This window comes from Gopherus evgoodei, unplaced genomic scaffold (assembly GCF_007399415.2).
Source record: "Gopherus evgoodei ecotype Sinaloan lineage unplaced genomic scaffold, rGopEvg1_v1.p scaffold_88_arrow_ctg1, whole genome shotgun sequence".
Taxonomy (NCBI): domain Eukaryota; kingdom Metazoa; phylum Chordata; order Testudines; family Testudinidae; genus Gopherus; species Gopherus evgoodei.
The window spans coordinates 1-15,735 of record NW_022060109.1 but is presented as its reverse complement, the minus strand read 5'-3'; the positions used below and the strand labels follow the sequence as shown (position 1 = coordinate 15,735).

Here is a 15,735-nt window from a genome sequence, read left to right as displayed (position 1 = left end):
CTACCCGCCACCAGGCGTGGCTGGACAGGCGTTAACCCAGGGAATTACCCACCACTGGGCCCGGCCAGACAGGTGTTAACCTGGGGAACTACCTGCCACCGGGGCCTGGTTGGGCAGGTGTTAACTTGGGGAACTACCCGCTACTGGATGGGCATTAACCCAGGGAACTACATGCCACCAGGCATAGCTGGGCAGGCATTAACCTGGAGAACTACCCATCAATGGACCCGGCCAGGCAGGCGTTAACCTGGGGAACTACCCGCCACCAGGCGCGGCCAGGCAGGCGTTAACCTGGGGAACGCCATGCCCCTGGATTCTGCAGGGATGCCACCATCCCAGATGGGGCGGGAAGGGGAAAGTGAATTTGGGGCCATGGGGCAACACAGGGGGTTACTTATGGGAGGCTCTTGGGGGCAGGCGGAGGGCACAGCAATCCTTACAGGCCAGGCCAGGGCCAGGCGCTGTTACCCTGTGGAACTCCTCGCCCCTGGACGCTGCTGGCTCCTACCTGGGGCACTAGCAGCCCAGCCCACTGCGGGTCCCGATTCGGTCCAGCTTCATCCCGAAACAGCCCTGCAGTGTCGGCGCCTTCCTGGTCCGGCCCCAGAACTTCCTCTGCCAGCTCATGAAGTCAGCAAAGAAACGGGCCCAGGCCGGGTCCAGGGAGGGGGGCTCGGGGCTGTCGCGCTGGGTGCGGCTTCCCGCCAGGGGGCCGCGGGGCCTGGGGGGCGCAGGAACATCGGCGGAGACTGGGGCAGCGCCCAGCAAGTCAGCCAGAGTCTGGGAGGGGGGGCAGAAAGAGGGAACCCCATTAAAGCAGGAGACCACATGGCACGGAGATAGCCCCCCCCAGATTATATCCCAGCTCCCGGGTACCCCTGGTGCAGGGACACGGCCTGGCTCTGGGAGGGGAGTGGGGCTGGGGGGGTCAGAGGAGTGGGGGCTGGGAGCCAGGACTCCTGGGTTCTCTCCCCGGCTCTGGGAGGGGAGTGGGGGCTGGTGGGTCAGAGCAGGGGGACTGGGAGCCAGGACTCCTAGGTTCTGTCCCCAGCTCTGGGAGGGGAGTGGGGGCTGGTGGGTCAGAGCAGGGGGGCTGGGAGCCAGGACTCCTGGGTTCTCTCCCCGGCTCTGGGAGGGGAGTGGGGGCTGGTGGGTCAGAGCAGGGGGGCTGGGAGCCAGGACTCCTGGGTTCTCTCCCCGGCTCTGGGAGGGGAGTGGGGGCTGGTGGGTTAGAGCAGGGGGGTGGGAGCCAGGACTCCTGGGTTCTCTCCCCGGCTCTGGGAGGGGAGGGGGGGCTGGTGGGTCAGAGCAGGGGGGGCTGGGAGCCAGGACTCCTGGGTTCTCTCCCCGGCTCTGGGAGGGGAGTGGGGGCTGGTGGGTCAGAGCAGGGGGGCTGGGAGCCAGGACTTCTGGGTTCTCTCCCCAGCCCAGTACCTACCTTGGGGTGCCGGAGGGAGGCCGGCGAGGCGAGCTGGGGGAGAAGGAGGATGATGAGCAGGGTGGACGAAGGCTGCATGGTCCCCAAGTGTGTGACAGGTGCCGGGGGGGTCCGGCCGGGTGTCTGGGTCCCACTGGCTTCTCCCCTGCCCCGGCACCGGCTGTATAAGGGGCCCCAAGGTGGTGACGTGCCCCCCAAGCCACCCCTTCCGGGGATGCATCACCCAGGGCAACAGATCCCCGCCCCCCCACTGGGGCAGGAGGGGGCGGCGGGAAGAGGGAACTGGGGCAGGGGGCTTTTGTGCAGGCGAAGCAGCTCCCGGGTTGTCGGGGTGATGAGTTACGTGAATGGGGGGGGTCTGGAAACAGACTGATGCCCCTCACTCCCGACCCGCAGCCCCCAGCCCTGCCGGTGCCCCTCACTCCCGACCCGCAGCCCCTGCCCCCTGCCAGCCCTGCCGGTGCCCCTCACTCCCAACCTGCAGCCCCTGCCAGCCCAGCCCTGGGCTTCCCCCCCAACCCCCCCATGTATTATTTCGCTTGCCACCCGTCTTCTCCAAGCCAAGGCGGTTTCATGCCCTTTTCCCCAGCGCCCTGGGCCCCTCACGCCCCCCCTTCCAGCCCCCTTTAACGCCATCACACGGGGTAACCTGGTGGGGCCGGAAAACATCCGGGGGGCAGAGCAGGGCCAGCCCCTGCGTCACTCCACTGGGGAGAGGGTTGCCCCAGAGACCAGCCAGTGGCCCGCAGGGAATGTGGCTTCCAGCCACTAAGGGATGGGCCGGTTGGGGTGGGGGAATGAGGCCTGGGGCCTGTCCCCTGTGGGGTGCTGGGCCCTAACAGAAAGTGTGTGGGGGGGGGTCAGGCTGGGAGTTCAACACAGGCCCAGACAACTGAGAGTTGCCCTAAACTCCTGCCTCCCCCCCACCTGTCTCTTAATTAACAGCCTAATCCCTGGATTAACGAGCCCAGGGGGCTAATTAAACCGTGAGGGGATTAGGGCAGCTCATGCCACACACACACCCCCCTCCCGCCTGCGGCCCAGCTGGGGACGAGCGGGGCCATTGTGTGTGGGGCTGCTGGGGGGGTGGGCAGGGCCTCCTACTAGCAAGAAGGCCACTAAACCCAGCCTGGCAGGGAAGCGGGGGCTGCCAGGGGCTGGGAAGTGGGGAGCTGAGAGCCAGGACTCCTGGGTTCTCTCCCCAGCTCTGGGAGGGGAGTGGGGGCTGGTGGTTAGAGCAGGGGGGGCTGGGAGCCAGGACTCCTGGGTTCTCTCCCCAGCTCTGGGAGGGGAGTGGGGGCTGGTGGTTAGAGCAGGGGGGCTGGGAGCCAGGACTCCTGGGTTTTCTCCCTGGCTCTGGGAGGGGAGTGGGGGCTGGTGGTTAGAGCGGGGGGGGCTAGGAGCCAGGACTCCTGGGTTCTCTCCCCGGCTCTGGGACGGGAGTGGGGACTGGGATCCAGGACTCCTGGGTTCTCTCTCCAGCTCTGGAAGGGGAGGGGAGAGGGGCGTAGAGGGGGGCAGGGGGATAGCCCGAACTCCTGGGTTCCTGTGCCCCCACCGTGCCAACGGGACGTCACCCGCTGACGCAGGCTCCTGGTGAAGACGCCAGGAGGCCGTGACCTGTCCCCACCCACCCCCCAAAAGGCTAAAAATAAAAGCACTCTGCCTCCCCCCCCCCCACTGAGCTGGGAGTGTGGGGAGGGGGGTGCCCAGGGAGACAAAGAAGCCAGGATTCCTGCCCTCAGCATGGGGTTCCCCGGCCAACCCCCTATTCACCAGCCACCCGGCTGACGTCAGAGGGGCAAGGCCCCGGGGCCAGCACCCCCCAGAGGGGGCCTGGCTCCGGGCCTGATTTAGGGCCGACGCTTGCTGGAAATCTGCAAAGAGCATTACAGAAAGACAGAGGGACCCCCGCCCCCAGCTCTGACCCACCAGCTCCCACCCCCCTCCCAGCGCCAGGGAGAGAACCCAGGAGTCCTGGCTCTCAGCTCCCCCCTTCCCAGCCCCTGACAGCAGGTGCCTGGGGCGAATGGAGCCAGGACTCCCTGCCGCCCCTCCCAGGGCCTCGGGGACTCCCTGCCACTGGAGGCTAGTGGCCGACATCACTTCTATTACCCTGATGGGCAGGCACCATAGGTCACCTTTCCAGCAGGCTAGGCCAGGGCCCCAGCGTGCAAGGCCCCTGCCCCGCAGCCATGCCATAGCCCGAGGGCAGGCAGGGAAACTGAGGCACGAGAGGGGCGGGTAGAGATCGTACAGGGGTCAAGCTGAGTTAGGGAACCCAGGCGACCGGAGAGCCAGAGCCAGGGATGGCATGAACATCAATGCCCTTCTGCCCCAGGGTGTATTCCGTCTGTTGCCATAGCAGCCCTGGCTGCTGGCATCAAACCAAGCTGATAACGAGCTGAGGAACTGGGCCATAAAGCGAGCGACAGCCCCGGCCCCAAGCCAAGCGGCAACGCTGCCAGAGTCTGCAGAGAGCCTGAGCCAGTCACTCGGAGAGGTGTGAACCGCCCTGGGTGTCACTGACACGGTGCCACTGCCAGAGTCTGCAGAGAGCCTGAGCCGGTCGCTCGGAGAGGTGTGAACCGCCCTGGGTGTCACCGACACGGTGCCGCTGCCAGAGTCTGCAGAGAGCCTGAGCTGGTCGCTCGGAGAGGTGTGAACCGCCCTGGGTGTCACCGACACGGTGATGCGCTGCAGAGTCTGCAGAGAGCCTGTAGCCTGGTCCGGCTCGGAGAGGGTGTGAAACCGCCCTAGGGTGTCACCGACACGGTGCCGCTGCCAGGGTCGCAGAGAGCCTGAGCCGGTCGCTCGGAGAGGTGTGAACCGCCCTGGGTGTCACCGACACGGTGCCGCTGCCAGAGTCTGCAGAGAGCCTGAGCCGGTCGCTCGGAAAGGTGTGAACCGCCCTGGGTGTCACCAGCGCGGTGACACTGCCAGAGTCTGCAGAGAGCCTGAGCCAGTCGCTCGGAGAGGTGTGAACCGCCCTGGGTGTCACCGACACGGTGCCGCTGCCAGGGTCTGCAGAGAGCCTGAGCCGGTCGCTCGGAGAGGCGTGAACCGCCCTGGGTGTCACCGACACGGTGCCAACTGATAGGAGTCGCAGAGAGCCTGAGCCCGGTCGCTCGGAGACGGTGTGACCTCCCTGGGTGTCACGACACGGTGCCGCTGCCAGGGTCTGCAGAGAGCCTGTGCCGGTCGCTCAGAGAAGGTGTGAACTGCCCTGGGTGTCACCGACACGGTGACGCTGCCAGAGTCTGCAGAGAGCCTGAGCGGTCGCTCGGAGAGGTGTGAACGCCCTGGGTGTCACCGACATGGTGCCGACTGCAGAGGTCTGCAGAGAGCCTGAGCCTGGTCGCTCGGAGAGGTGTGAACTGCACCTGGGTGTCACCGGACACTGGTGCGCTGCCAGAGTCTGCAGAGAGCCTGAGCGGTCGCTCAGAGAGGTGTGAACTGCCCTGGGTGTCACCGGCGCGGTGCCGCTGCCAGAGTCTGCAGAGAGCCTGAGCCGGTCGCTCAGAGAGGTGTGAACCGCCCTGGGTGTCACCGACACGGTGCCACTGCCAGAGTCTGCAGAGAGCCTGAGCCGGTCGCTCGGAGAGGTGTGAACCGCCCTGAGTGTCACCGACACGGCGCCGCTGCCAGAGTCTGCAGAGAGCCTGAGCCGGTCGCTCGGAGAGGTGTGAACCGCCCTGGGTGTCACCGACACGGTGCCGCTGCCAGAGTCTGCAGAGAGCCTGAGCCGGTCGCTCGGAGAGGTGTGAACCGCCCTGGGTGTCACCGACACGGTGCCGCTGCCAGAGTCTGCAGAGAGCCTGAGCCGGTCGCTCGGAGAGGTGTGAACCCCTGGGTGTCACCGACATGGTGCCACTGCCAGAGTCTGCAGAGAGCCTGAGCCGGTCGCTCGGAGAGGTGTGAACCGCCCTGGGTGTCACCGACACGGTGCCGCTGCCAGAGTCTGCAGAGAGCCTGAGCCGGTCGCTCGGAGAGGTGTGAACCGCCCTGGGTGTCACCGACACGGTGCCGCTGCCAGAGTCTGCAGAGAGCCTGAGCCGGTCGCTCAGAGAGGTGTGAACCGCCCTGGGTGTCACCGACACGGTGCCGCTGCCAGGGTCTGCAGAGAGCCTGAGCCGGTCGCTCGGAGAGGTGTGAACCGCCTGGGTGTCACCGACACGGTGCCGCTGCCAGAGTCTGCGAGAGCCTGAGCCCGTCGTCGGAGAGGTGTGAACTGCCCTGGTGTCACCGACACGGTGCGTGCCAGAGTCTGCAGAGAGCCTGAGCCGGTCGCTCGGAGAGGTGTGAACTGCCCTGGGTGTCACCGACACGGCACCGCTGCCAGGGTCTGCAGAGAGCCTGAGCCGGTTGCTCGGAGATGTGTGAACCGCCCTGGGTGTCACTGGCGCGGTGCCGCTGCCAGGGTCTGCAGAGAGCCTGAGCCGGTCGCTCAGAGAGGTGTGAACTGCCCTGGGTGTCACCGACACGGCACCGCTGCCAGGGTCTGCAGAGAGCCTGAGCCGGTCGCTCGGAGAGGTGTGAACTGCCCTGGGTGTCACCGGCGCGGTGCCGCTGCCAGAGTCTGCAGAGAGCCTGTGCCGGTTGCTCGGAGAGGTGTGAACCGCCCTGGGTGTCACCGACACGGCGCCGCTGCCAGGGTCTGCAGAGAGCCTGAGCCGGTCGCTCAGAGAGGTGTGAACCGCCCTGGGTGTCACCGACACGGCGCTGCTGCCAGGGTCTGCAGAGAGCCTGAGCTGGTCGCTCAGAGAGGTGTGAACCGCCCTGGGTGTCACCGGCGCGGTGCCGCTGCCAGAGTCTGCAGAGAGCCTGTGCCGGTCGCTCGGAGAGGTGTGAACCGCTCTGGGTGTCACCGGCGCGGTGCCGCTGCCAGAGTCTGCAGAGAGCCTGAGCCAGTCGCTCGGAGAGGTGTGAACTGCCCTGGGTGTCACCGGCGCGGTGACACTGCCAGAGTCTGCAGAGAGCCTGAGCCAGTCGCTCGGAGAGGTGTGAACTGCCCTGGGTGTCACCAGCGCGGTGACACTGCCAGAGTCTGCAGAGAGCCTGAGCCGGTCGCTCGGAGAGGTGTGAACCGCCCTGGGTGTCACCAGCATGGTGACACTGCCAGAGTCTGCAGAGAGCCTGAGCTGGTCACTCACTGAATAGCTGACATCCAGCGCCATGGCTTGGGGGGCTACTCCAGGGGAGAGAGGCTGTATGTGGGTCAGGGAGCAAGCAGCCCAACCCCCTTTCCCCAGCTCAGAGGGTCTCCCATGGGGCGGGGGCAGGGGAGATGAATCCCCAGGCCGGGGCAGGCAGGTGATTACCCCCTGGTGGGGTGGGGCAGGCGAATGCCTCAGCTCTGAAGGGTTAATGTCCAGGGAACCCCCAGAAGGAGATAAGGCAGGTGGGGACGGGGGGCGAACCCGCCCCACTCAGCCCCAAAGGTCAGAGCCGCCCGTGGGGCAGGAAATGCAAAGAACCCAGCGTGACGTTGTGAGTCTAATACAATGAAAGGTGGGACGGGGTGGGAAAGAGTCGACGGAGCGGCCCGGCGCAGGACGGGTGGGAAGATCTGGAGATGACCAGGGCTCTAAACTCCAATTTTGGCAGAGGGAGAAGGGGAGCTGTGCGCTTGGGACGGCGGCCAACAAGGCTTGTCTGTCGCTAGAGCGTGGACTGGAAGATCGGAAAGGGAAGATTCACATTTCCGAGGATCCGTCCGTTGAAACCGGCTTACGCTCTGCGGTTCTTGTGGTCACCTGGATCTGAACGGTTGGGCCGGATACATTCCCCCGGGGAGTTCAGCCGATTGTTTTCCCAGGCCGAAAGGCTGCCGGAAACGTACCAAAACCCTGGGCCACGAGCCTGCCTCATCTCCCAGCTGCTTTGGGTTTCAAGAGGGGGAAACCTTAAAGCACGAGAATCGAGACCCCCCCGTCACCGGCTGGAGCCGCCCCGGAGATGGACAGTGAATCTCGGCTGTTTCGGACAGGACTTTTGGCCACTACGAGCCCCTCTCTGCCGTGCCTGGACCTCAGGAGTTGAATTCGAGTCTGTCCGGAGATGGATCGTTTCTCCAACTCTCTCTCCGATCCCTTTAGGCTGGGTTGACACGAAGCGGCCGTCGCGGGGATTTGTTGGCCCCGGGGGTGCGGCTGGTCCTTTGGGGGGGGGGAAGAACTTTGCTTAGATCCGACGGGAGGAGATGGTCAGGACGCAGCATCGCACCCGGCGGGTGTGTGGCCGGAGGCCTGGGGCCGGGCGCTTCGGGGGGAACCGCGGGGTGGGAACTGGGGTGACCAGGGAGCTGCGACAGGGGCTGTCCTGGGCCGGCTGGTAAATCGAAGTGTTGGAACAACCACCCGCATTGGGGGGGTTCGTCTGCCCTCATTGAGTGACCTCAGCTGCCCCCCCCCGGGCAGCACCGTCACACCTAGCGCCTAGCAACCCCCCCTGCCCCCATCGGGGCCGCTGCCCCTAAGAGGGGAAAACACCGTTGGTCAGTCCCCACCCCCAAGCAAGCCAGACCCCCACCCTGGGGCCCGATTGGATGCTATCCAGAGCTCTGGGAGTGGGGGGCTGGGAGCCAGGACTCCTGGGTTCTCTCCCCGGCTCTGGGAGGGGAGTGGGGGCTGGTGGGTTAGAGCAGGGGGGCTGGGAGCCAGGACTCCTGGGTTCTCTCCCAGCTCTGGGAGGGGAGTGGGGGCTGGTGGGTCAGAGCAGGGGGGCTGGGAGCCAGGACTCCTGGGTTCTCTCCCCGGCTCTGGGAGGGAGTGGGGGCTGGTGGGTCAGAGCAGGGGGGCTGGGAGCCAGGACTCCTGGGTTCTCTCCCCGGCTCTGGGGGGGGGAGTGGGGGGCTGGTGGTTAGAGCAGGGGGCCTGGGAGCCCGGACTCCTGGGTTCTCTCCCGGCTCTGGGAGGGGAGTGGGGGCTGGTGGTTAGAGCAGGGGGGGCTGGGAGCCAGGACTCCTGGGTTCTCCCCCCGGCTCTGGGAGGGGAGTGGGGGCTGGTGGGTCAGAGCAGGGGGCTGGGAGCCCGGACTCCTGGGTTCTCCCCCCGGCTCTGGGAGGGGAGTGGGGGCTGGTGGGTCAGAGCAGGGGGGGCTGGGAGCCAGGACTCCTGGGTTCTCCCCGGCTCTGGGAGGGGAGTGGGAGCTGGTGGGTTAGAGCAGGGGGGCTGGGAGCCAGGACTCCTGGGTTCCCTCCTCAGCTCTGGGAGGGGAGTGGGGCTGGTGGTCAGAGCAGGGGGCTGGGAGCCAGGACTCCTGGGTTCTCTCCCCGGCTCTGGGAGGGGAGTGGGGGCTGGTGGTCAGAGCAGGGGGCTGGGAGCCCGGACTCCTGGGTTCCGTTCACGGCTAGGCAGCCTTACGCAGACACCACTGGACGGTTTTTTCCTTCTCGGACATTTATTACGGGCCAAGGTCCAGACGCCACATTCGCACCCCTGAAAATGAACGGACCCAGTTAACGAACCACGGAACGAGCTAGCGAGGGACACCGGGGGGAGGGGAACGGCACAATCCCTGGGGGGCTGGGACGGGGGGATCGGACCCTCTCCCCCCGCCAAAGGTGTTGTGAGCACAATGGTTGGAAACAGCGTGGGGTGGGGAGGGGGACCCCCAGGAAAGATCTCCCTGGGGCCCCCAGCCCCGCCGCCAGGGGGCGCCGGCTGCATCAGGGGCACTTCCGCTCCACGCACTGCTTCCCGCCCTCTTCGTACTCCTGCTTGGAGATCCACATCTGCTGGAAGGTGCCCTGGGGAGAAGAGACCAGGATAGGACCCAGATCCTGGTCCCAGCCCCCACCCCCTGCTCCAACCACAGCCCCCCACTCCCCCCAGCACTGGGGAGAGACACCAGGAGTCCTGGCTCCCAGCCCCCCCTGCTCTAACACCAGCCCCCCACCCTCCCAGAGCTGGGGGGAGAACCCAGGAGTCCTGGCTCCCAGCCCCCCTGCTCTAACCACCAGCCCCCACTCCCCTCCCAGAGCCGGGAGAGAACCCAGGAGTCCTGGCTCCCAGCCCCCCTGCTCTAACCCACCAACCCCCACTCCCCTCCCAGAGCCAGGGAGAGAACCCAGGAGTCCTGGCTCCCAGCCCCACTCCCCACGCTGGGGAGAACCCAGGTGTCCTGCCCCCCGGGGGCACTCACCAGCGAGGCGAGGATGGACCCCCCAATCCAGGGGCTGAATCTCCGCTCCATGGTGCTGTTGGTGGCGATGAGTTTGAGGGCATGCTCTGGGGGGGCACAGGGGGGGTGGGGAGAGGCCCCCGGCTGGCCAGTGCCCAGCGCACCCACAGGACTGGCCAGCAGGGGGCAGCACTGCACACACACAGATACACAAACCCCACATCCCCTCACAACCCTCTACACACACCCCACCAAACCCAACAGCAACCCCTCTAGACACACCCCACAGCCCCCGGCAACCCTCTACACACACCCCACCAAACCCAACAGCAACCCCTCTAGACACACCCCACAGCCCCCGGCAACCCTCTACACACATCCCCAAACCCAACAGCAACCCCTCTAGACACCCCCACAACCCTCTACACACATCCCACCAAACCTCACAGCAACCCCTCTAGACACACCCCACAGCCCCCTGCAACCCTCTACACACCCCACCAAACCCCACAGCAACCCCTCTACACACCCCACCAAACCCCACAGCACCCCGCTAGACACACCCCACAACCCTCTACACACATCCCCAAACCCCACAGCAACCCCTCTAGACACACCCCACATCCCCTCACAACCCTCTACACACCCCCAAACCCCCTGCAACCCTCTAGACACACCCCACATCCCTCACAACCCTCTACACACACCACCAAACCCCACAGCAACCCCTCTAGACACACCCCACAGCCCCTCACAACCCTCTACACACCCCACCAAACCCCACCCAACCCCTCTAACACCCACATCCCCTCACAACCCTCTACACACACCACCAACCCACAGCGACCCCTCTAGACCACCCCACCCCCCTGCAACCCTCTACACACCCCACCAAACCCCCCGCAACCCTCTACACACCCCACCAAACCCCACAGAAACCCCTCTAGACACACCCTCCACAGCCCTCTCCACACATAGACACAACCCCCACAGCCCCCAGCAACCCCTCTCCACACACACACACACACACACACACACACACACACACACACACACCAACCCCCCTACACACACACCAACCCCAACAACTCCTCGACACACACACACCCCACAGCAACCCCTCCACACCCCACCACCACCCCCCAGCAACCCCTCGACACACACAGCATAACCGCCAACAACCTTCTACACCCACAACCCCTCTACAGACACACACACCCCACAACAACCCCTTGATACACCCCACCAGCAACCGCTCCACACACACACACGCACGCACACACCAACCCCCCTACACACACACCAACCCCCAGCAACTCCTTGACACACACACACCCCACAGCAACCCCTCAACACCCCCCCACAACCTACACAAACACACACACCACACTCACGGGCGGTGTTTTCTGCGACAGCTCCCGGTTCAGCCGGTCGGTGAAGCCCTGGAGCAGGGTGTTGCCCCCGGTCACAATGACGCTGCCGTAGAGACCCTGGGAGTCCCGGGGAGAGGGTTAGTCCCGGGGCCCCCTCCCCTGGTGTCCCACCGCCCTCCCCCCCCCGGCGTCTCCCCCCCGGGCCCATCTCCCCTGCTGTCTCCCCCCACAGGCCCCCCTCCCCTGGTGTCCCACCGCCCTCCCCCCCCGGCGTCTCCCCCACGGGCCCATCTCCCCTGCTGTCTCCCCCCACAGGCCCCCCTCCCCTGGTGTCCCACCCCCCTTGCCCCCCCGGCGTCTCCCCCACGGGCCCATCTCCCCCAGTGTCTCCCCCACGGGCCCATCTCCCCCGGCGTCCCGCCTGCTGACCATGCCCTCCCACGGCCCAGCCACGTGACTCCAGTTGCAGGGGTCCCAGCCCCACACCCACAGGGCAGGGGAACCGAGGGGGGGCACGCACCGGCCTGATGTCGATATCACACATGCCGATGCTGGTGGTCACCACGTGGCCGACGCCCAGCATGGTGTTCCCGGAAAGGCCCTGGAGTCGGGGAGACAATGGGGGGGACGTTAATGGGGGGCTCTTCTGCCCTCTGCCTTGCTAAATACCACCACCATCTCCCCCCAACTCCCGACCCACCCTGGACAAGAAGCCCCCCTGGGGAAACTGAGGCAGGGGGTGATTAAAAAGCAGGGTTCTGGGAATGGGGGCTGGGGTTAGAGCAGGGGGGCTGGGGGCCAGGACTCCTGGGTTCCTCCCCGGCTCTGGGAGGGGAGTGGGGCTGGGGTTAGAGCAGGGGGGCTGGGAGCCAGGACTCCTGGGTTCTCCCCCAGCTCTGGGAGGGGAGTGGGGGCTGGTGGGTTAGAGCAGGGGGCTGGGAGCCAGGACTCCTGGGTTCTCTCCCCGGCTCTGGGAGGGGAGTGGGGGCTGGTGGGTTAGAGCAGGGGGGGGGAGCCAGGACTCCTGGGTTCTCTCCCGGCTCTGGGAGGGGAGTGGGGGCTGGTGGGTCAGAGCAGGGGGCTGGGAGCCAGGACTCCTGGGTTCTCTCCCCGGCTCTGGGAGGAGGGGACTCACCTTGACGTTGGAGGGGTCGAACAGCCCCTCGGGGATGCGCAGCCGCTCAGCCCCATAGTCCGTGTTGTAGCCGTTGGGCATCTCGTAGTGCACGGTGGGCATCTGGGCGGCCACCCTGCGGGGGGGGAGCAGAGAGGGGATAGTGACCCCACTGCTTCCCCTACGGCCCCACCCTGACAGACTCCCCCCCCCAAGCTGAGAGCCCAGTCCCCCTCCTTCTGGCAAAGCCCAGCCCCCGCCCTCCTCCCACCACAGAGCTAGGGGCTGCCCCCGCCGGGTCCTGCCCCCACCCAGCACTCACTGCTCGTCATACGGCGAGTCGGAGACCTGTAGCACCGAGGCCTGGAAATCCTGGATCACCTCCTGGGGGAGCGGGAGGATATATGGGTCACTGATTGGAGGAGAGAACCCAGGAGTCCTGGCTCCCAGCCCCCCCTGCTCTAACCACCAGCCCCCCTCCCCTCCCAGTGCTGGGGAGAGAACCCAGGAGTCCTGGCTCCCAGCCCCCCCTGCTCTGACCCCCCAGCCCCCACTCCCCTCCCCTCACCAGGGAGAGAACCCAGGAGTCCTGGCTCCCAGCCCCCCCTGCTCTGACCACTGGCCCCCACTCCCCTCCCAGAGCCGGGGGGAGAACCCAGGCGTCCAGCCCCCTCCCAGCTCACATTGCAGGTGTAGTTGTGCCAGGATTTGGAGACCTGGGGCAGCTTCTCCTTCTTCTTCCAGTTGGGGGGGGCCCCCTCACGCACGGGGTCCTGCGCGGAGGCAGAAAGATGGGACGGGGAGAGCTGTGAACCTTTCCCCTCCCGGAGCCTCCCACCTCCCACTGATCCCCCCAACCCCTCCGCCCATCAACCCCCCCCGGATCCCTGTTTTCCCCCCAGCCCGGCTGCCCCCATGAGAGACCCCCCCACACCGCACCTTGGCAGCGATCATGTAGGGGGGCACGATCTCGATGTTCATCTCCTGGAAGAGCTCCCGGCACTGCATGGAGATGAAATCCCCGGCCAGCGGCGACTTCACGATCCCTGGAAGCCCCCCAGAGCGGGGCATGAACCCAGGAGTCCGGGCTCCCAGCCCCCCCCCCTCTGCCCACTCCCCTCCCAGAGCCGGGGAGAGAACCCAGGAGTCCTGGCTCCCAGCCCCCCCTGCTCTAACCAACAGCCCCCACTCCCCTCCCAGAGCCGGGGAGAGAACCCAGGAGTCCTGGCTCCCAGCCCCCCCTGCTCTGACCACACACAGCCCCCACCCTCCCCTCCCAGAGACAGGGAGAGAACCAGTAGTCCTGGCTCCCCGCCCCCTCTGCTCTAACCCACCAGCCTCCACTCCCCTCCAGGCCGGGGAGAGAACCCAGGAGTCCCGGCTCCCAGCCCCCTCTGCTCTAACCCCCCGCACCCCCACTCCCCCTCCCAGAGCCGGGGAGAGAACCCAGGAGTCCTGGCTCCCAGCCCCCCTGCTCTAACCCACCAGCCCCACTCCCCTCCCAGAGCCGGGGAGAGAACCCAGGAGTCCTGGCTCCCAGCCCCCCCTGCTCTAACCACCAGTCCCCACTGCCCTCCCAGAGCTGGGGAGAGAAACCCAGGAGTCCTGGCTCCCAGCCCCCCCTGCTCTGACCCACCAGCCCCCACTCCCCTCCCAGAGCCGGGGAAGGACCCAGCGCCGGGCGGTGCCCCCTTGCTGCAGGATGTAGCCGTCGTGCACGGGGATGGCCGTGGTGTGGGGGCCCCGCTGTCGAGCACCAGCCCCGTGCTGCGGCCGTGGCAAAGCTGGGGGGCGTGGGGGGGTCAAGGGGAAGACGGTCCCTGGGGTCAGTGGAACTCCCTGCCACTGGAGCGGGCGCCCGCCTCGTAGCCGCTGTCGGCCCCGCTCTCTGCGCCCCTCTCTGTGCCCTACATGTGCCCCCCACAGCGCCCATGGTGCCTGCTGCCAAACCCCGTGCCAGAGTCCCCCCATCTTCCTCCCAGCCCTCAGATCTCCCCTATAGCCCCCCAGTCCCTGCCCAGCTCCCCGCATTGCAGCCCCCACATGTCTTCTCCAGCCTGCCAGCCCCATCCCAGCCCCCACATTGCCGCACTCCCACCTCCAGCCCCCCAGATCCTTCCCAGCCCCCCACGTCCTCGCCTGTCCTCCAGCCCCCGGATCCCGCCGCCAGCCCCCCACTCGCCCCCCGGATACGCGGTGAGGACGGCGGTCTTGCAGAGGAAGAAGGCCGGAATGGCGTAATGCTCGAACATCAGCTCGGTCAGCTTCTCCCGCTTGGCCGGGTGTTCCACTGCGGGGAGGGAGAGGCGGCAGTGGGGCGCTGGGGGGCAGGCCGGGGGGTCGGGCGCAGGGGGTGGATCGCGGAGATTTGACAGCACGGGGGGGGCGATGTGAGGGGGGCGTGCAGGGGTGGATCAGGGGTGATGGGGGTGAGGTGGTTGGAGGGGGTGGATTTTACAGCGGAGGGGTGATGAATGTGTTGGGGTGCAGGGGCTGGATCAGGGGGTGAGTTGGGCACAGGGGGTGGATTGGGGTGATTTTACAGCGGAGGGGTGATGATCAATGTTGGGGTGCAGGGGCTGGATCAGGGGTGATGTTGGGGCGCTGGGGTGGATTGGGGTGATTTTACAGCGGGAGGGTGATGTGATGTTGGGGTGCAGGGTGGATCAGGGGTGATGTTGGGGTGCAGGGGGTGGATTGGGGTGATTTTACGTGGAGGTGATGTGATGTTGGGGTGCAGGGGTGGATCAGGGGGATATTGGGGTGCAGGGGTGGATTGGGTGATTTTTACAGTGGAGGGGTGATGATCAATGATGTTGGGGTGCAGGGGCTGGATCGGGGTGATATTGGGTGCGGGGGTGGATTGGGGTGATTTTACAGTGGAGGGGTGATGTGATGTTGGGTGCAGGGGTGGATCGGGTGATGTGGGGGCGCTGGGGGTGGATTGGGGTGATTTTACAGCAGGAGGGGTGATGTGATGTTGGGGTGCAGGGGGTGGATCAGGGGTGATGTTGGGGGGCAGGGGGTGGATTGGGGTGATTTTACAGTGGGGGGTGTGGATGTTGGGGTGCAGGGGCTGGATCACGGGTGATGTGGGTTCAGGGGGTGGATTGGGGTGATTTTTACAGCAGAGGGGTGATGTGATGTTGGGGTGCAGGGGCTGGATCAGGGGTGATGTGGGAGTGCAGGGGGTGGATTGGGGTGATTTTACAGCGTGAGGGGGTGATGTGATGTTGGGGTGCAGGGGTGGATCAGGGGTGATATTCGGGGCGCAGGGGTGGATCGCGGTGATTTGACAGGTGAGGGTGATGTGATGTTGGGGTGCAGGGGGTGGATCAGGGTGATATTGGGTGCAGGGGGTGGATTGGGGTGATTTACAGCGGAGGGTGTGATGTGATGTGGGTGCAGGGGTGGATCAGGGGTGATGTCGGGGCAGGGGTGGATTGGGTGTTTACAGTGGAGGGGTGATGTGATGTTGGGGTGCAGGGGGTGGATCACGGGTGATGTTGGGGTTCAGGGGGTGGACTGGGGTGATGTGATGTTGGGGTGCAGGGGTGGATCAGGGGTGATGTTGGGGTCGGGGGTGGATTGGGGTGATTTTACAGCGGAGGGGTGATGTGATGTTGGGTGCAGGGGCTGGATCAGGGGTGATGTGGGCGCAGGGGGTGGATTTGGGGTGGTGATTT

At 66.2% G+C, this 15,735-nt stretch overlaps 1 protein-coding gene across 1 annotated transcript; it reads right to left on the bottom strand.

Moving 5' to 3' along the window:
• Positions 1-516: 516 nt before the first annotated feature.
• LOC115644109 (actin-like protein 6B) lies at positions 517-14,339 on the bottom strand (the record flags this gene model as incomplete). Its single annotated transcript, XM_030548218.1, has 10 exons — positions 517-780; positions 1,439-1,471; positions 10,957-11,052; positions 11,456-11,536; positions 12,071-12,185; positions 12,372-12,433; positions 12,733-12,822; positions 12,989-13,095; positions 13,741-13,833; positions 14,181-14,339. Coding segments are annotated over 10 exons (1,100 nt in total), but the record flags the coding sequence as incomplete, so codon positions are not given.
• Between the last annotated feature and the right edge of the window lie 1,396 nt (positions 14,340-15,735).